Consider the following 21,845-nt stretch of genomic DNA (forward strand, 5'->3'; position numbering starts at 1 on the left):
AGTTCAGGATGTGTGCAATGCACGGCACGTGTGTTATTTTGCCCTGTCTCAGGGCGCTCAGCAGATTGGCACCGTTGTCACACACCACTTCACCAACTGTTAAATTGAGTGGGGTTAGCCACTGTTCGGCCTGTGACCTCAGAGCTGAAAGCAGTGCAGGACCGGTGTGGCTCTTGTCTTCCAGGCACAACAGCTGCAGCACAGCATGGCAACGTCTTACCTGGCACATCAAATAGGTTCTGGGGAGCTTGGAGGTGCAGTAGAAGAGGCGGTAGCAGTGGAAAAGGAGGAGTCAGCCAAGGAGGAGACGGAGGATGGGGTAGGAAGAGGAGAAGAGGCAGGCCTGCATGCAATCCATGGCGGTAACACACAATCCACACGGGTGCCAAGGGTTGCTTGACGGCAGTCAGGAGGTTCACCCAGTGGGCAGTAAATAATATGTACCTTGCCTCCCCCTGTTTGCTAGACTACGTGTCTGTGGTCAGATGTATCTTGGCACCTACACTGTGTGCCAGAGATATATTCAATTGCCACTGAACGTGGCCATATAGCTCTGGGATGCCCTTCTGGGAGAAATATTTCCTTCCGGAGACCTTCCATTGCGGTGTGCCAATGGCCACAAATTTTCTAAAAGCCTCCGAGTCCACCAGTTTTTATTGAAGTAGTTGGCGGGCTAGCAGTTCCGACAAGTCATCGGTCAGCCGTTGGGCAAGAGGGTTATCCAGTGTCATCAACTTTTAACGCTCGAACATTTGTGCCACGGAAGCTTGTCTTCCGCCAGATGAATGCAAAAAAACTGCACGGTGGAAGGTCGAGTTGAGGACAAATGGGAGGAGAGAGGAGAAGAAGAGGCAGGACGTGGATCGCCGGAAGTGTGGCTTTGTGGGTTCTGACGGTGTTGCTCCCACTGGGTTCGGTGATAAGAGGTCAGGTGCCTTCTTAACGCGGTCATCCCTAGGTGAGTGTTGGGCTTACCGCGACTTATGCGTTCATAGCAGAGGCTGCATATGGCAACACTATTTTCAGCAGCTGACAAGTTAAAAAAAAGCCCTCACTGCGGAGCCATGTGCTGGCATCCAGGGAGCGCGAGATGTGACCGTGCATGGTGGACGGCTCGCTCCAGATACATTTGCAGTCTGCTTTTTGCCTCCTGTGCACTACGAGTTCTGCCTCCTTCTCCTTCTTCTCCTCCCTATCTGCTGCGCTATCTCTCCCTCTGAACTCCCCTCCTCTTCCTCTCTTGTGGGCACCCACGTGACGTCCATCGACTTGTCATCATCATCACCTTCACCACCACTGACATTAGAGATCTCAGATGAGGCAGCAACAGCGGGGACCACCAGTCTTGGGCTTATCTGGGTACTGTCGTCAGACCGCTATGGCGGCCTTTGCTACCTCCTCTTCCTCATCCAATGCCAAGAATGGCTGCGCATTGGTAAGGTCTGGGAATATATGGGAAAACAATTCCTCTGACTTGAGTGGAGGGGCTATGGTGGTGGTGGTGGTGGTGTCTTTGGGTGTGCACATAGCAGAGAGTGTGGAGGGTGCAGATACAGAGGATGAGGAGGGTGCAGAAGCGGAAGGCTGAGTGAGCCACTAAACCAAATCTGATGCGTCCTTTGACATAATCGCACACACCTTCTCCAACTTCCCACTTAGTCTCCGGCCTGGTGCACCTGCCCGACCCTACCACCCCTGCGGAATGGCCTGCCTCTTCCTCTGCCTGTCATTTTCAAGATGACCCCGTGCTAAAGTCCTTAGAGAAGAGCAGTATTTGTGGAAGCAGGTATATCGCAGGCCTCAATTAGTATTTGGTGGAAGCTGGTATATCGCACCCCTCAATCAGTATTTTATGTAAGCAGGTACATAAAACCCCTTAATCAGTATTTTGTAGAAAAACCCCTGAACCAATATTTGGTGGAAGCAGGTATATCGCACGCCTCAATCAGTATTTTTAGGAAGCAGGTATATCAAACCCCTTAATCAGTATTTTGTGGAAGCAGGTATATTGCACCCCTCAATCAGTTTTTTTTGGGGTAGCAGGTATATCACACCCATTGAAAATAGTTGTTCCAATAACGCTGGTCCCTCTATATACCTGCAGTATCGCAGTAGAACCGCACACAACTGCTACACAATACAAATGCACTATAATATACTTTCTATGTTAGAAAGTATATTATAGGTATATCACACCCCTCAAACAGTTTTTTGGGGGGCAACAGGTATGTCACACAAGTTGCAATTAGTTATTCAAATAGCGTTTGTTCCTCTATATAGCTGCGGTATTGCAGCAGAACCGCACACAACTGCTGCACAATGCAAATGCACTATAATATACTTTCTATGTTAGAAAGTATATTATAAGTATATCACACCCATCAGTATATCACACCTATTGATAGCACATCTATACCAGTCCTTAAAAGGAAATTTGTGGCCCTATTAGCTAGCATTTGGTGTCCCTAACAGTCTGTCCCTGCTCCACAAAGCAACCTCTCCCTACACTGGCAAAACACAGAATGTAAAATGGCTGCCAGATTGGGTTTTGTTATAGGGTGGGGGTGTGTCCATGTGCTGAAACATCTAAATTGGCTGTCTTGTCCCACCTGATAGATGTGTCATGGCATGGGTCAAAGTGCGGCGCAATGCAAAACAATTTGGCGCCATATGTTTACATGTTCGGCGAATCGTGAATGAGCAAAATTTACCGCAAAACGACCGCTGGGCGAACCGCAAGGCCATTTCTATTTAGGGCATCTAGAGAGTACATTTTAGTAATAGTGCCTAGACTGGGCCTTTATATCAGACAAATAAAGCAGCAGGTACATTAGAAAGCAAACACTTATTTACCACAGTAGCAGCCGGTGGCATCTACAACAGGGCCCATAGGGTGAGGGGTGCCTACTCTCGGTGCAGGTATATTATTCCTTTTTGTGCTCTCTCCAGCTCTTAAAAGGCCAGCACTCGCACACCCTAAACTTCCCCAGCCAATGGCTTGCTACCCTGGAATACTTAAGGCACCTTCTCCAATGGGAAGAAGCCTTAGCAATAGCTCTATTATACTTTTATTGTCATGATGTTCACTTTGATTCCTAGTAATCAAATTGTCACAGGCAAGGGGTGTGGACCCATTGCATCAACCAACCAGTTTAGTGTAAGGCTAATCCTAGAGGCATTATCCTGCCAGTCCCTGGGTTTTCAACCTTTAACCTCTATATAAGGATGTGGACTTTGCTGCAGAGAAGCAATCAGGCCGCTACTTCTTGGAGTAGTCCATATTAGTGATGAGCGGCAGGGGTCATATTCGAATTCGCGATATTTCGCGAATATTTTGTAGAATATTCGCCGCAAATTCGCAAATTCGAAAATTCACGTTTTTTTTTGTTTTTTTTTTACTCAAAAAATCGGAAAGCTAATGATTGTGTAATATGCGAATTTTCGTATTCGAATTTTTTATTGCGAATTTTTCAACTTACAACAATTAGACAAAGAAGATTATATCACTATATTAGCTAAATTGCTCTATTCGATTTTTTTTTTCCGAATATTCTCTATATTGCTATAACTTCGTTTTTTCGAATATTCATAATATTCTAAAACAAGAATATATAGCAAAATAGCGAATATTCAAAAAAAACGAATATAGAGCAAAATTCGCAAACACTACTACTCCTAAAGTCAAGTATATTGCAGCCTTCTTATTGGCCCACAAGCTAGAAGCAGTGAGGGATCATGTGTACTGATAAAAAAAAAAAAAATCGAAATTTCGAATATATATATATATATATATGCAGCAGGCTGAATCCAGCCTGCTTTTGTGGGAGGGGCGTAGGGGGCTTCTTAAGCCCAAGCCGCCCAGCTCACCGGGTGCACGTCCTCTCTCGCCTGACGCTGGTAGGAGGAGCTGCACCCGTCACTTGCATTTACGGCCCGAAAGCTGCCTGCACGTGCAGCGGTTTCTGCACGCCAGAACCGCCAACTCCAAGGTAAATCCCCCCTCCGGTAACCTCATCCCCGTCCCCCACCCTCCTCAGCTCCCGCCCGTCCCCCCGCCACCAGTCTCCTCCGCACCCCGCCCGGTCACTTGCCTCCTCTCCTTCCGCTTCCGTCTCGCCGGCTTGCGCTCCAACCTGGAGCGCATCACGTGACCGCGGCTCGGCGTCCCGGAAGTCGGCAGGAGCGGGCGCTTCCGTCTCTGGCCCCGGCTCGTCCTCCTCTCGCTCCCAGCGCTCGTGGATGCACGGATATCCACGAGCGTCGGGGGATTCGCCTAGCTTCAGCGGCGCTCCCCCCCCCCCCCCCCCCGGACCCAGCCGGACCGCTGCCGGTGCCGTTGGTCGTGGGGGGGGGAGGATATGGATAGCGCTGCATTCTCAGCTCCCGCCCGTCGCCTCGCCGCCAGTCTCCTCCGCTCCCCGCCCGGTCACTTGCCTCCTCTCCTGCCGCTTCCGTCTCGCCGGCTTGCGCTCCAACCTGGAGCGCATCACGTGACAAAAGCGCGGCGTCCCGGAAGTCGGCGGGAGCAGGCGCTTCCTTCTCTGGCCCCGGCTCGTCCTCCTCTCGCTCCCACCGCTCGGGGAGGCGCGGATATCCACGAGCGTCTGGGGGGGGAGAGGGGGGTGGCCTGGAAGACAGCCCAGCTTGCTGCCTGGCGTGCCCCCGCCACCCCCACTTCCTCCGGTCACCCTGCCCGGGCCGGTACCCCGCTCCCGACCGCGGCAGGGGGCCAGGGAGGAAGGAAAAAAACAAAAAAACAAAAAAAAAAAAACAGTACATCACCAAACACCGCCTTCACATGGCCATCCACGTCTAAAAAAAAAAAAAAAAAAAAAAAAATAAAAAAACGCACAACCCCCCCCCACCCCCCCCCCCCTATCCACCTTCCATCATCCCTGGCTGGCACCCGCATCGGGGGAGGGACAGTACGGTCTTCGCTCGGCATCTGTCCCTCCCCCCTTCCCTGGACACCGGTTCGCACACCCACCACCACTGGGGCATTTCCCCGCGCGGGCTGGCCTCCCCCTTTGCGCTGGTCCGGTCCCCTCCCCGCCGAGCGTCGCCCGCGGCCGGGGGGGGGGGGGGGGCCCCGGCGGCTCGGGGGGTCCACCAGCCCAGCGCCCGCCAGGTGACCAGCGTCATCCTTCTTCGGGTGGTCACGTCTGGGTAACCAAAAAAAAAAATAAAATATATAAAAATTTTCATGTTTCCCAACCCGTCCACCCTCCACTACCTTTTTGTCCGCAGGAACGCCCTGCTCTCTTCTCATCTCTTTCCGCTCTTTTAAAAAAAAAAAAAAAAAGTTCACAGGCAAGGCCGGTTTCCATCCGACATCGCCTGGCCGTGTCCTATCTCTCTCTTTGTTTTTCGCTCGGGTCACGCAACCCAGGTGTCTTCAAGGTGGTACGCCCACCTCGCATTCCCACACCTTACCCCCGGGCCGGGTACGCCCAGGCCCCACTTTGTCCCAACAGTCTTCTTCACAGGTACGCCCTGAACCGCCCCTCAACCCGTCCACCCAGGATCGCCGGGCTCACAATTCTCTCAGCGTCCCCTCGCTACAACCCCATCGGTTCCGCAAGGACGCAACCCTACCCACGTGTTTTTCCACTCCTTGGCTCGCCGCTGCAGCAGTCACGCGCCATCCCCCGGCTCCGGCCCGGTCAAATGCCAGGAAACCTCTGGTCTCGCACCAGTTGCGCTTTCCTTAAATCAACACGTTCGGTCTTGTCCTTTCAGGTGACTAAGCTACTCCGTGAGTGCTCCCTTGGAATCCTTTGGCCCCCTTTTTTTGTCGTCCAGGTAAGTAGCGGCCACGATTCACTATTCCGGCCGCCCGGCACAGCCAATCGTGGCATCATATACTGTTCTTTTCAGGTGAACCAGGGATAATCTCGGCTTCGCCAGGTCGCTTCCGTCCCCTCTGTTCACGGCATTAACAGCTCCAGCATCTTAAGGTAAGGTTATAAACCACGCCCAGTAAGGGGACCTCGCGTCCTCTGGCCTCGCCCCGACGCTGGGCACCTCCGTCCCGCCACGCGCTTCTCTCTGTAATACCACCCGCACCCACCTCGCTTCCCCCTCCAGCTTTCCTTTCCCCTCTTCGTTTCAGCTCCAACATGTCCCACGTGTCCGACATCGAGGACGCTCTATCGATCGTGGAGTCTGCGGTATCGGAACGGGCAAGTCGCTCTTCTTACCGGACTTGGACCATCCCCAAGATGATTGCCGAGCTGGACAAGCGAGGAATCCGCCATTCGGCCACAGCCCGAAAGGCCGAATTATATCACCTATTGTTTCCGGAGCCATCCACAGGGTCCACGGAGCAGATCCCCATGTCGACCATACAGCTGTCACTAACGCAGCTACACGCCACGATAAACAATTTGTCCAGTTCCATCTGTGACATGAACACCAGGCTCCAGGCAGTCGAAAGCAGGGACGCTTCACCTGCCGCACCCTCCAGTCCCGCCCCTGGTCCTTCCACTTCCCAGCCATCTTCCTCAGGTAGGTTGTCTGGGCCGCCCGAAATAGCCCCCTCCTTTTTCGTCCCCGAAAACCTGCGCAGGGACATTCTCGCAGGCAAGGACGTGAACCTGGCTGCGGTCCTCATCTCCACGCACGACACGGTGGAAAACCGGACCATCGCTTGCGGGGACGTGTCCGTAGTCCTGAAGGCCAAAGACGCGAGGTTGAACAAAAAACTCTCCATCCCAGAGTTCGTGCTTGCGTTCAGCCTCTACCGCGACATCATCTGCGCAGCACACCCAGCCAGAAGAGAGGAGCTGGACGCATATTTATACAGGGTCACGGAGCTTGGGCACAAATACGGAGGATTTGCTTATTACGACTATCACCGGTCATTTTCAGCGAAGGCAGCTGCAGCCCTCGCCCAGTTCCAGCATATCACCAACTGGGCCTCCCTCGACATGGAGCTATTCTGCAGACATTTTGCAGGTCTCAGGTCTCCTTTTTGCTCCTTCTGCCAGTCAGTCCTGCACGCCTCCGATTGGTGCCCAAGCTCCCACGCCTCCCCCCTGCCAAAACAGCAGCCGAGCACTTCGGCCCCCCAGAAACCGGGTCCGCTCCTGGACAAATTGGGTCGCCCCATCGTGTACCTGGGAAAAAACCAGTTGTGCAACAACTTCAACTCCAGCTTCTGCAACTATAGCAAATGTAAGGCGCTCCACATTTGTTCCACCTGCTTCCGGGCCCACCCCCAGTCCACCTGCTCCCAGCGCTCGGCCAAAAGCTGACTGGCCGACATTAATGTCCCCCTTCTCATCTCCCTCCTCAATACCCACCACGATCCCGCCTTCGTCCAATTCCTGCATTCCGGTTTTTCATCAGGCTTCCACACCGGCCTGGTCACCCTGCCTCGGGATTCCTGGGAGACCCCCAATCTCAGGTCAGCCATGACGGACCCGGCCTCGGTGGATTCCCTTCTGCAGGTCGAGCTGCTGAAGGGTTTCATCATAGGGCCTTTTCCCACCCCTCCCTTCCAAGTCTACAGGGTGAGCCCCATTGGGTTGGTCCGCAGCAAAAATTCCAATAAAAACCGACTAATATATGATTTGTCAGCGCCTCATGCATCCAGCACCCCGAGCCTCAACTCGTTGATACCATCGGAAGAATACTCCATGCGCTATTCTTCCCTGGACGAGGCCATCCAACTCATCCTGCAGGTAGGGGCAGGGGCTTGGCTCTCTAAAGCGCACATTTCGGACGCTTTCAAGCTTCTACCAATCCAGCCCCACCTCTGGAGGTTTCACGGGATCAAATGGAGGGACCAGTATTACTTTGCCACCCGCCTCACGTTCGGGTCAAAGAGCAGCCCCTGGCTCTTTGATCAGTTCGCCCAGGCCCTCCATTGGATCCTGGTAAACCACGGCAACTGTCCCAGAGTCATACACTACCTGGACGATTTCTTACTGGTCGAGAACCCAAACCATGTGCCCGACAGGTTGGAAAGCCTCCTCTGCATTTTTTCCGCCTTACAGGTCCCAGTGGCGCCATCAAAGGTTGACGGCCCTAGCACGGTCCTCACCTTCTTGGGTATCACGCTCGATACCTGCAGAATGGAAGCCAGACTCCCGGAGGACAAACTAGTCAGGCTCCAGTCAGTCATTTCTGCTCACATCGGTTCCAGAACCATGTCCAAGGGCGACCTGCAGTCGCTGTTGGGTTCTCTCAACTTTGCAACCCGCATCATGCCGCAGGGACGATCCTTCACAGCAAGACTCCTCCAGTTGTTACCCACAGCCTCAACCCAGGACTCGCTGATCCAACTGGACCGGGAAGCCCTGGCCGACCTGGACATGTGGAGGGTCTTTCTGTCAGCATGGAATGGCATCTCCATGTTCGTCCCTCACTGGAGCCCCACCTGCCCGACCGTGTACTCTGACGCGGCAGCATCCGTCGGGTTCGGCGCCTTGTTCGGCCACCAGTGGTTCGCTGATTCCTGGCCCTCCCAGATCCTCTCAGACCCTCAAGCCATCCAGTCCTCTCCTCTCCTTGAATTGTACCCCATCGTGGCAGCAGCTCAAGTCTGGGGCAAAGTATGGAGCAACATGCCCGTGCGTTTTTTCACCGACAATCACACGGTCGTCGACATCATCTCCAAAGGCAGATCCAGTTCACCCAAAGTCATGCGCTTCCTACGCAAACTCACCTGGCTTGCCCTCAAGTTCAATTTCCATGTTTCTTGCACCCACATCCAGGGGATCAGGAACGTCGCAGCGGATGCCTTGTCTCGCTTAAACCTGACTCTCTTCGGCCTCAAGCCGACAGAATCGGGATCCCACCCCCGGACTTCGGCTCTCTGATCCTGGACTAGACAGGCACCTAGTCATGGCTCATACTCTCATCCGCAAGTCCCTGTCCGAAAACTCCACAAGGAACTACCAGTCGGGTTGGAAAGCTTTCGAGGTATTTCGTCACCTTCACCCCAGGGGCAACGTAAGCGAAACCGCTTTCATCATGGCTTTCCTGGCATACTGCCACAAGGACCTACACCTCTCCTTCAGCACCATCAGATCGTATCTGTCAGGAGTCCAGCATCACCTCATGATCCGTCAGCCAGACAGCAACCCTATCTTTTCTTCCCACGCCATCAAAGCCACACTGCGGGGTATTCAAAAATGCTCTCACAAATCCGGACCCGCCAGGCAACCCGTCTCAGGGGACCTGTTCAGGAAACTCTCATCCTCCCTAGACGCCAGTCCTTTTGGCCCTTTCAGAAGCTGCATTCTCAAAGCCGCCCTCTACCTAAGCTTCTACGGCTTTCTCCGGCCCGGGGAATTCACCGGCACCTCTCCTCACAACTCAGGCCCGGCTCTAAACCAACTCACCCGTAGTCACGAGCGTTTCACCTTCACCTTGCCAGTCTCCAAAACCTCACAAATCGGGCCCCCAGTGCACATAGAATACTTCCCGACTTCCAACTCCTGGTGTCCCGTGGCCGTCCTCAACGGGTTACTCACCACACTGGGCAATCGGGCTCCCGCCAGCCCTCTCCTTCCTTTCCCGTCACGACCTCTCACGTCCTCGCAGTTTGTCAAACACATTCGCAGCCTCGCGTCCGGGTTTGGGTTCAACCCCCAGGCCATCACGGGCCATTCATTCCGGATCGGAGCCGCCTCCGCCGCCTCCAAACATGGGGTCCCGGCCCATATCATCCGCAAGATGGGCCGCTGGAAGTCCTCTTGCTTCTCTCGATACATCCCGCACCCGAAAGCCGAAATCGCTGCGGCTTTCTCTGACTTAGTTCTGTAGTACCATCTTTCACAATAAAGAGTCGCTCCTTACACCTTTCCTACTCGTATTTTGCCCCCTTTATTTGGCCTACCCTCGTCACGTGGCAACAGGCACACCACCAGCCACTGTAGCTAGATTAGGTTCAGTCACACTCCACAGGCTTCGCGCCGCAGCCAGGACCACAAATGCAGCAGGCTGAATCCAGCCTGCTTTTGTGGGAGGGGCGTAGGGGGCTTCTTAAGCCCAAGCCGCCCAGCTCACCGGGTGCACGTCCTCTCTCGCCCCTCCCTCCCGACCCTTCTCTTTACATCTCCCATAGGGTATGCCCCCTTTATTTGGCCTACCCTCGTCACGTGGCAACAGGCACACCACCAGCCACTGTAGCTAGATTAGGTTCAGTCACACTCCACAGGCTTCGCGCCGCAGCCAGGACCACAAATATATATATATATATATATATATATACAACTATATTCGAAATTTTCACGAATTTTCGAAGTACCTATATTCGCAATAAAAATTCGAAATTCGAATATTCGTGATCAACACTAGTCCATATCTAGTTGACAGCTGACACAAGGAGGTCAGAGACACCCGTGTAAAGCACCAAGGGATCAGGCAATACTTGCAGTCAGTAATAGGCCGAGGTCACGGTAGGCAGAGTTCATGCAAATACGTGAAACAAGTCTGAGTTCAGGGCAGGCAGCAGAGGGTCAATAGGGTAAACAGGCACAGGTCAGGTAGTGAATCAGTAAACTAGCTGAGGTTGGTATACGGGTAGGGAAAGGTGCCTTAAATACCCTGAGGTGGCCAGCCATAGGTTGTTGAAGGTTAGAGCATACAGTTGTTGGCCCTTTAGGGGCTGGTGAGTGAACATCCTGACTGAAGAGGTTGTCAATGAATCGCAGGCCACAGCCTGCAGCACAAGCTTGGAGATGGACCTCCAGAAACCGGGCCCACTGCAGGAGGCCAGAGGATAGGCAGCTGGCACAGGATGGATACAGCAGCGCCTGTGCCAACCCTGACAAGCAAGACATCGGTGGGCACGGGCCTCCAGTGTAGCACACATGAAGAGTGTTTCATTTTTTAATGTTGTTTCCTTTGTTCTTTGTTTTATTCTTTAAGATTCTTAGTTGTATGCTTAAATCTATATGTCTGTGTGTGTGTGGGGGGGGGGGATGCTCTTCCACTTTGTTGCTAGTTGTCTTCTTCCTTTTAACTACTCCTTATATACTTCTAAAAAACATTACTAATGCAATGTACATCAGTACTTCTCATGTGTGACTTCTCTGTGGTTAAATACTGCCAGAGAAAATACCAGAGCTTAGACAATTGTGATCCTTGTGTTGCAGTTCATGGGCTGCTTTCATGTATACAGTCTGGTTTCATGAAACATTATTCATAATTATGTGACTACAATAGCATAATGCAATGCCACCAGGGATGACTTGATAATTGTCAGTCTACTAAAGCCTACCAATATCTACTGTATAACGTTAGGCTAAATGCACACGATCATGTTTACGTGTGGATTTGCGTGCAGAAAATCCACCCCGTAGGTCATGTACATTGTATTCTATGAGAATTAGAAATTCTCAATGCATACGATGCAGATTTTTTTCTGTGCGGATTTTAAAATCCGCAGCATGTCAATTTATTTTACCTTTCCTAACCGGATTTTCTTCATTCACTTATTGATGCCAATTGATGCGGATTGACCGCACAGATTTGCCTGCGAACACCTGCGGATTTTTGTGCGGATTCTCCGCACATGAATCCTGAACGTGGGTGTTTGAATGATAAACTTAGCTGTCCCTACTTGTTAGGCCTTTTTCATGTGTCAGTGAATCACAGACGTGTGCTGCCTATATTCTTCATGGATGGTCCATGGATCCACTTAATTCAATGGGTATATTTGCATAATTCTTTTCAGCAGACCATTGGACCACAAAAAAAACAACTAAATTACGAGATATGGGTCTAACTTTTTCTATGAGTCTAACTTATGGGTCTAACTTAATTTACCGAAAAAATATTTAAGATCACATCCACATTGACTAAAAACAAACCCCATGAGTGGTCTGATCCTGTAGTCATGGACTACAATATATAAAGGACAGATATGACTTCTCCTCTATTTTGAATGCACTCCTTGTTTTACTTTGTATCAGCACTCACTTTTTGATGCTAATAAATAGGGATGAGCGAACCCGAACTGTATAGTTCGGGTTCGTACCGAATTTTGGGGTGTCCGTGACAAGGACCCGAACCCGAACATTTTCGTAAAAGTCCGGGTTCGGGTTCGGTGTTCGGCGCTTTCTTGGCGCTTTTTGAAAGGCTGCAAAGCAGCCAATCAACAAGCGTCATACTACTTGCCCCAAGAGGCCATCACAGCCATGCCTACTATTGGCATGGCTGTGATTAGCCAGTGCAGCATGTGACCCAGCCTCTATTTAAGCTGGAGTCACGTAGCACCGCATGTCACTCTGCTATGATCAGTATAGGGAGAGGTTGCAGCTGCGACGTTAGGGCGAGATTAGGCAGATTAACTCCTCCAAAAGACTTCATTCTGTGATCGATCTGCAGCTGTGGATCATTGAAGTGCTATTATTGACTTGCTCACTTTTTTGAGGCTGCCCAGAGCGTTTTTAGATCACTTTTTTCTGGGGTGATCGGCGGCCATTTTGTGACTTGTGGTGCGCCAGCACAAGCTATCACCAAGTGTATTTAACCATCGATAGTGTGGTTATTTTGTGCTATATCCTACATCAGCTGCAGGCTGAGCCTGTGTCACCGAAGTGCATTTAACCATCAACAGTCTGGTTATTTTTTGGCCATATACTACATCAGCTGCAGGCTGAGCCTGTGTCACCGAAGAGCATTTAACCATCGACAGTCTGATTATTTTTTGGCCATATACTACATCTGGTGCAGGCTGAGCCTGTGTCACCCAAGTGCATTTAACCATCAACAGTGTGGTTATTTTTTGGCCATATATTACATCAGGGGCAAGTTGAGCCTGTCACCCAGCGCCTAAAAAATAGACCTGACATTTCTATTCAACCAAATCTGTACTGTTTTAGCTGGTCAAGTTATTTGTAGTGACCTTAAAAGCATACTTTTTTTTCTGGGTTGAAAAACCATTCCCAAATTTGCCATTCTCAAAATAACTAGTTTCTGGTATTTGAGGCCTACTTGAAATCTATCCCAAAAAGAATATCTTACATTGAAGCTAGTGATAGTGTCATTCAGAAAAACCTAAGACACACGCTAGCGTGCAGATAGAAGTCTGATTCTGTGATTAAACCTATACCTGTCACACAGCGCAAAAAAAAACAGGCCTCACATCTCTATTTAACCAAATCTGTACTGTTTTAGCTGGTCAAGTTATTTGTAGTGACCGTAAAAGCACACTTTTTTTTCTGGGTTGAAAAACCATTCCCAAATTTGCCATTCTCAAAATAACTAGTTTCTGGTATTTGAGGCCTACTTGAAATCTATCCCAAAAAGAATATCTTACATTGAAGCTAGTGATAGTGTCATTCAGAAAAACCTAAGACACACGCTAGCGTGCTGATAGAAGTCTGATTCTGTGATTAAACCTATACCTGTCACACAGCGCAAAAAAAAACAGGCCTCACATCTCTATTTAACCAAATCTGTACTGTTTTAGCTGGTCAAGTTATTTGTAGTGACCGTAAAAGCACACTTTTTTTTCTGGGTTGAAAAACCATTCCCAAATTTGCCATTCTCAAAATTGTGGTGAACGGGAACAATGAGGAAAACATCTAATAAGGGACGCGGACGTGGACATGGTCGTGGTGGTGTTAGTGGACCCTCTGGTGCTGGGAGAGGACGTGGCCGTTCTGCCACAGCCACACGTCCTAGTGAACCAACTACCTCAGGTCCCAGTAGCCAGCAGAATTTACAGCGATATTTGGTGGGGCCCAATGCCGTTCTAAGGATGGTAAGGCCTGAGCAGGTGCAGGCATTAGTCAATTGGGTGGCCGACAGTGGATCCAGCACGTTCACATTATCTCCCACCCAGTCTTCTGCAGAAAGCGCACAGATGGCGCATGAAAACAAGCCCATCGGTCTGTCACATCACCCCCATGCATATCAGGGAAACTGTCTGAGCCTCAAGTTATGCAGCAGTCTCTTATGCTGTTTGAAGACTCTGCTGCCAGGGTTTCCCAAGGGCATCCACCTAGCCCTTCCCCAGGGGTGGAAGAGATAGAATGCACTAACGCACAACCACTTATTTTTCCTGATGATGAGGACATGGGAATACCACCTCAGCACGTCTCTGATGATGACGAAACACAGGTGCCAACTGCTGCGTCTTTCTGCAGTGTGCAGACTGAACAGGAGGTCAGGGATCAAGACTGGGTGGAAGACGATGCAGGGGACGATGAGGTCCTAGACCCCACATGGAATGAAGGTCGTGCCACTGACTTTCAGAGTTCGGAGGAAGAGGCAGTGGTGAGACCGAGCCAACAGCGTAGCAAAAGAGGGAGCAGTGGGCAAAATCAGAACACCCGCCGCCAAGAGACTCCGCCTGCTACTGACCGCCGCCATCTGGGACCGAGCACCCCAAAGGCAGCTTCAAGGAGTTCCCTGGCATGGCACTTCTTCAAACAATGTGCTGACGACAAGACCCGAGTGGTTTGCACGCTGTGCCATCAGAGCCTGAAGCGAGGCATTAACGTTCTGAACCTTAGCACAACCTGCATGACCAGGCACCTGCATGCAAAGCATGAACTGCAGTGGAGTAAACACCTTAAAAACAAAGAAGTCACTCAGGCTCCCCCTGCTACCTCTTCTGCTGCTGCTGCCTCGGCCTCTTCTGCTGCTGCCGCCACCTCGGCCTCTTCCTCCGCCTCTGGAGGAACGTTGGCACCTGCCGTCCAGCAAACATGGGATGTACCACCAACACCACCACCTGCGTCACCAAGCATCTCAACCATGTCACACGGCAGCGTTCAGCTCTCCATCTCACAAACATTTGAGAGAAAGCGTAAATTCCCACCTAGCCACCCTCGATCCCTGGCCCTGAATGCCAGCATTTCTAAACTACTGGCCTATGAAATGCTGTCATTTAGGCTGGTGGACACACACAGCTTCAAACAGCTCATGTCACTTGCTGTCCCACAGTATGTTGTTCCCAGCCAGCACTACTTCTCCAAGAGAGCCGTGCCTTCCCTGCACAACCAAGTATCCGATAAAATCAAGTGTGCACTGCGCAACGCCATCTGTGGCAAAGTCCACCTAACCACAGATACGTGGACCAGTAAGCACGGCCAGGGACGCTATATCTCCCTAACTGCACACTGGGTAAATGTAGTGGCGGCTGGGCCCCAGGCGGAGAGCTGTTTGGCGCACGTCCTTCCGCCGCCAAGGATCGCAGGGCAACATTCTTTGCCTCCTGTCTCCTCCTCCTCCTACTCAGCTTCCTCCTCCTCTTCTTCCACCTGCTCATCCAGTCAGCCACACACCTTCACCACCAATTTCAGCACAGCACGGGGTAAACGTCAGCAGGCCATTCTGAAACTCATATGTTTGGGGGACAGGCCCCACACCGCACAGGAGTTGTGGCGGGGTATAGAACAACAGACCGACGAGTGGTTGCTGCCGGTGAGCCTCAAGCCCGGCCTGGTGGTGTGCGATAATGGGCGAAATCTCGTTGCAGCTCTGGGACTAGCCGGTTTGACGCACATCCCTTGCCTGGCGCATGTGCTGAATTTGGTGGTGCAGAAGTTCATTCGCAACTACCCTGACATGTCAGAGCTGCTGCATAAAGTGCGGGCCGTCTGTTCGCGCTTCCGGCGTTCACACCCTGCCGCTGCTCGCCTGTCTGCGCTACAGCGTAACTTCGGCCTTCCCGCTCACCGCCTCATATGCAACGTACCCACCAGGTGGAACTCCACCTTGCATATGCTGGACAGACTGTGCGAGCAGCAGCAGGCCATAGTGGAGTTTCAGCTGCAGCACGCACGGGTCAGTCGCACTGCGGATCAGACACACTTCACCACCAATGACTGGGCCTCTCTGCGAGACCTGTGTGCCCTGTTGCGCTGTTTCGAGTACTCCACCAACATGGCCAGTGGCGATGACGCCGTTATCAGCGTTACAATACCACTTCTATGTCTCCTTGAGAAAACACTTAGGGCGATGATGGAAGAGGAGGTGGCCCAGGAGGAAGAGGAGGAAGAGGGGTCATTTTTAGCACTTTCAGGCCAGTCTCTTCAAAGTGACTCAGAGGGAGGTTTTTTGCAACACCAGAGGCCAGGTACAAATGTGGCCAGACAGGGCCCACTACTGGAGGACGAGGAGGACGAGGATGAGGAGGAGGTGGAGGAGGATGAGGATGAAGCATGTTCACAGCGGGGTGGCACCCAAAGCAGCTCGGGCCCATCACTGGTGCGTGGCTGGGGGGAAACACAGGACGATGACGATACGCCTCCCACAGAGGACAGCTTGTCCTTACCTCTGGGCAGCCTGGCACACATGAGCGACTACATGCTGCAGTGCCTGCGCAACGACAGCAGAGTTGCCCACATTTTAACGTGTGCGGAATACTGGGTTGCCACCCTGCTGGATCCCCGGTACAAAGACAATGTGCCCACCTTACTTCCTACACTGGAGCGTGATAGGAAGATGCGCGAGTACAAGCGCACGTTGGTAGACGCGCTACTGAGAGCATTCCCAAATGTCACAGGGGAACCAGTGGAAGCCCAAGGCGAAGGCAGAGGAGGAGCAAGAGGTCGCCAACGCAGCTGTGTCACGGCCAGCTCCTCTGAGGGCAGGGTTAGCATGGCAGAGATGTGGAAAAGTTTTGTCACCACGCCACAGCTAACTGCACCACCACCTGATACGGAACGTGTTAGCAGGAGGCAACATTTCACTAACATGGTGGAACAGTACCTGTGCACACCCCTCCACGTACTGACTGATGGTTCGGCCCCATTCAACTTCTGGGTCTCCAAATTGTCCACGTGGCCAGAGCTAGCCTTTTATGCCTTGGAGGTGCTGGCCTGCCCGGCGGCCAGCGTTTTGTCTGAACGTGTATTCAGCACGGCAGGGGGCGTCATTACAGACAAACGCAGCCGCCTGTCTACAGCCAATGTGGACAAGCTGACGTTCATAAAAATGAACCAGGCATGGATCCCACAGGACCTGTCCATCCCTTGTGCAGATTAGATATTAACTACCTCCCCTTAACAATATATTATTCTACTCCAGGGCACTTCCTCATTCAATACTATTTTTAATTTCGATAACAGTAGCCGGCTGTGAGTACAATATATTGAAAGTTATCTTACTGAGGGGCAGCAGGAATCATTATTCATTTAATTACACATTTTATAAGTCTCTACTGGAGCGGCAATGGGGGGTCTGTGGATGACACTGTTATGGGGTGGGGGGTCTGTGGATGGCACTGTTATGGGGTGGGGGGGTCTGTGGATGGCACTGTTATGGGGTGGGGGGGGGCTGTGGATGGCACTGTTAAGGGGGGTCTGTGGATGGCACTGTTATGGGGTGGGGGGTCTGTGGATGGCACTGTTATAGGGTGGGGGGGTCTGTGGATGGCACTGTTAAGGAGGGGGGGTCTGTGGATGGCACTGTTATGGGGTGGGGGGTCTGTGGATGGCACTGTTATGGGGTGGGGGGTCTGTGGATGGCACTGTTATGGGGTGGGGGGGTCTGTGGATGGCACTGTTATGGGGTGGGGGGGTTTGTGGATGGCACTGTTATGGGGTGGGGGGGTTTGTGGATGGCACTGTTATGGGGTGGCAGGGGTCTGTGGATGGCACTGTTATGGGGTGGGGGGGTCTGTGGATGGCACTGTTATAGGATGGGGGGGGTCTGTGGATGGCCCTGTTATAGGATGGGGGATCTGTGGATGCCATCCCCAGATCCTCCACCCCATAACAGTGCCATCCCCAGATCCCCCATTAACAGTGCCATCCCCATCTGGGGGGTTTCTTTGCTGGGCTGGACTTTTATACCCCCCCCCCAAATTTTACTTGCGGTCCTAGGGTTGGGTAGAGGGGGCGGTCCTAGGGGTGGGTAGGGGCGGTCTTAGGGGCGGGTAGGGGGGCGGTCCTAGGGTTGGGTAGGGGCATGTCCAGGGGAGGGGGGGTGAGTTCCACCACCTTTTCTCTGAGAAAAAAAGCCCTGGTACTGTGCCACAACATTGGTATGAGGGTGCAAAGGGGAGTGTATAGAAGACAGTGGTTTAGCACCAACAAAGGAGAGTGTTGGAATAAAGACAAGCCAGATATCCATCCTTAGATATTTTTCAGAGTGCTTAAGCTGCCAGGATGGTTTTCTTTCTTGGGAGATACCTCTTTGCATATTAATTTCCCATGGTTCACTGCCAATAACCCTCCATATAGGACTGGTCTCTTTAAAGACATTTAGCACTCTGCATAAGTTGCTTGGCATCGTAGTGACAAGTGGCACGTACCCCAAAACAGCTGTCCACGGATGGATATCAGACTTGGCTATATTACCAAGTCAAATCCCAAGGCTTGTTGGAATGTTGGATGTTGACTCATAGGGAGCCATTTCCAATAGGTGGCATGAGCAAGATGGTTCTCTTTCTTGAGAGATCAAGGTTGGCCTAGCTAGCTGAGAGGTACCACTGAGTCCTGGCTGAAATCTAGTACAAAGGGCCAGTCCATAGACATGGGCACATAGTGCCTCTCAGTTATGATGCTTTAGATAAGTAGGTGGCATTATTAAGCACCGCTGCTCCCAAACTGCAGTGTTATTGTACCTGCTAAAGTACAATACTATGAGCATCTTATAGATGTTATATTTTAAAGTGCTCAGTCTGGTTACTGTATAATTTGTCCAAAATCTTGATGTTTCTAGGTTAACACCACAATTTATTATTTGTCTGAAGCATCTTGCACCATCTCAATGTGCTGTGATTATCGATAAGCAAATCAGTTCTAAACAAATCCAATTTGAGAAGAATTTTCCAAAAATTCAGGCAATACCTGAATATGTGGTGATTCTATTTGTGTGAATTTCTAAAAATGACGTCAGACAGTGTGTTCACTGTGACAGGGGTTGCCTGTTGCTCATGTATGTGCTCTGGCGTAGTGGCTACGGTGGATTCCGTGTAGGCTGTTTGCCAGGGGTGACATGTAGTAACAGCAGACTGTGTGTGTTCTGTCCCTTCTTTGCTTTCCCCTCCCTGTCTCTTGCTTTGTGTGGTGTTAATGTATTGTTTGGCTATTGTCACTAAGTGCTACATAATCCTGTTAGCTGTGGGCCTGGGGGTCAGTCTCTCTCCAGCTTTGCTCAATGCAGGAGCTATGCACCTGACCTAGCGCTTTTCCACCTGTCCTTTCTGTGGGGCCACCTAGTAAGATATAAATGTCTCCTTGTCTGGTTCCATGTCTGGTCTGTGACCGCCATGTGTTGTTCCGCATGGGGTCCAGGCATCTGCTTGTCTGGTTCTGCCTCTTGTCTGTGACCACTATTTGTTGTTCCTCATGGGGTCCAGACTTCTTCCTGTCTGTGCCATGTGTGCAGCTCTGCCCGTTCGCTCATGAACAAACTCTGCATGGGGAACAGGCATCTGCTAGTCCATGTCAACGCCTTCGGTGAGAAGGCTTATGGTTTCTCTGGAGGCAGAACATCTCTGTCTTATCTGTATTTGTTTAGTGTCTAGGTCTATGTTAGCCTGGCAGTGCTTAACTGCTTCTGATCCTGTCTTGAGTATGTTCTGCCTTTGGTGAGAGGGATCCTGGGTTCTCCGGAGGGAGGACATCTAGTCTTTGTGCATCTATGCCTCTGACCACCATGTGCCGTTCCATATGGGGTCCAGGCATCTGATTGTCTGCCTATTTGGGCAGCTCTGCCTGCGACCACCATGCATACGTTCCGCATGGGGTCCAGGCAGCTGCTTGTGTGCTGGTTCCTATTTGTCTTATCTGTACTCTTGTCCTGTGTGGTTTTGTTTGGGTTTCAGTATGCGTGCCTGGGTTCCAGTCCTTGTTTTGTATGGACTGCTGGTGCTTGCACCGTCAGTCTCTACAGGTAAGTAATCAAATGCACCGGGACCATCCTGGAGGTGTGACCAGTGAGCCCTTGGTTAAGTTCATCCCCACCATCGGGGCTCTGTGAAGAACAGAGCTCAATGAGTCTCTGCCCTCTGGGTTTGGCCCCAAGTCAAACTGCTTAGTCCAGTGGTATTACCTGCCACTGGTCCCTTACCTGCTGATCCAGTTTCCGGCCATGTTCATATCTCTGTATATATAGAATTTGTGTTGGTCCTTGCCTTGTCAGATTGCTTGCCTCGTGTTTGTTTGCCTTAGATGTTCTCAAGGTCGGTAGGACCCTCGGTAGAACATGACATTTTCAGATCAGAAGACAGGAAAGATGAAGGATGACATGACCCCAGGCGGTGTGGGTGTATACACACCGGCAGGCATTTTCTCCCCAAAGATTTTTCAACCATAAAAAAAAATCCTACTGTGTAATTTGTTTTAAGGAGGTACTACCAGCAACCATAGGTTTACCCATAGCCATATATCTTGCTGTCACTGTAAGATTACTAATGCTTGCTTGGTATAAAACAGCTTGAAATGAGTTGCACAGTCCTAGGAGACCCCAGAATGTCATCCTAAATTTTTGTGTAGTTGTAGTACTTTCATTTCTGCTCAAAATTATTCGAACTCAAATGTTTCCAGAAATGTAACTTATTATTAGCTGGGATAAATTAGATTAGCCTTGATTAGCCTTGAATAGGATAATAGGATAATAAATAGGATATAGGATAATAAATAAGGCTATTTGTCACAATATATTGTTGCATGTTACGACACCTTTACCACAAATTTCAAGTTTCCATTAAGACAAATTCAGCCATGAAAGGAGGAAAATATATGCTTTTTACAAGTCGAGATTGTTTTAAAAATGCATGGCCCTCTCTTTAATACATTCTGCTTACTGTTTTCGGGCTGACAGCAATGGAATTTAACAGCATGGGTGTATTAAAGTTTTCAGATCAGAAGACGAAAGATGAAGGATGACATGACCCCAGGCGGTGTGGGTGTATACACACGGCAGGGATTTTCTGCCATTTTTTTTTAACCAGTTAAAAAAACCTACAGTGTAATTTGTTTAAAGGAGGTACCACCAGCAGCCATAGGTTTACCCATAGCCATATACAGGTGAAACTCGAAAAATTAGAATATCGTGCAAAAGTCCATTTATTTCAGTAATGCAAATTAAAAGGAATTGCATTAATGCAGCTTAAAATTAGAATTTTGTGAAAAGGTTCAATATTCTAGGCTCAAAGTGTCACACTCTAGTCAGCTAATTAATCCATAACCCCTAAGCAAAGGGTACCTCAAAATTGTGACTTTGGGGTTTTTATAAGCTGTAAGCCATAATCATCCAAATTATAACAAATAAAGGCTTGAAATATCTTGCTTTGCATGTAATGAGTCTTTCTCATATATTAGTTTCACCTTTTAAACTGCATTACTGAAATAAATGAACTTTGCACAATATTCAAATTTTTCGAGTTTCACCTGTATGTAGCTGTTGCTGTAAGATTACTAATGCTTGCTTGGTATAAAACAGCTTGAAATGAGTTGCACAGTCCTAGGAGACCCCAGAATGTTATCCTAAATTTTAGCAAAGTTGTAGTACTTTCAATTCTGGTCAAAATTATTCGGACTCAAATCAAATTGCCTGACAGATTCAGCAGGATCCGAATCAAATTTCAAGAAATTTTACTTATTATTAGCTGGGATAAATGTCAGATTAGCCATGAATAGGATAATAAATAAGGCTATTTGTCACAATATATTGTTGTATGTTACGACACCTTTACCACAAATTTCCATTAAGACAAATTCAGCCATGAAAGGAGGAAAATATATCCTTTTTACAAGTCGGGATTGTTTTAAAAAATGCATGGCCCTCTCTTTAATACATTCTGCTTACTGTTTTCGGACTGACAGCAATGAAATTTAACAGCATGGGTGTATTAAACTTTTCTCACAAATGTTTTATCTATTTATATGCCTGCTGTAGACGCTCGTTTTATCATTTTCCAATGA

The 21,845-nt window shown here is 50.1% G+C and overlaps 1 protein-coding gene across 1 annotated transcript; it reads left to right on the top strand.

Moving 5' to 3' along the window:
* Nucleotides 1-5,442: 5,442 nt before the first annotated feature.
* On the top strand, nucleotides 5,443-7,256 carry LOC120999303. Its single transcript, XM_040430175.1, has 3 exons — nucleotides 5,443-5,802; nucleotides 5,878-5,957; nucleotides 6,113-7,256. Exon 3 carries the CDS (start codon nucleotides 6,120-6,122, stop codon nucleotides 7,254-7,256), a length of 1,137 nt encoding a protein of 378 aa, XP_040286109.1. The 5' UTR covers nucleotides 5,443-5,802; nucleotides 5,878-5,957; nucleotides 6,113-6,119.
* The last annotated feature ends 14,589 nt before the right edge of the window (nucleotides 7,257-21,845 follow it).

This window comes from Bufo bufo, chromosome 4 (genome assembly GCF_905171765.1).
Source record: "Bufo bufo chromosome 4, aBufBuf1.1, whole genome shotgun sequence".
Lineage (NCBI taxonomy): Eukaryota > Metazoa > Chordata > Amphibia > Anura > Bufonidae > Bufo > Bufo bufo.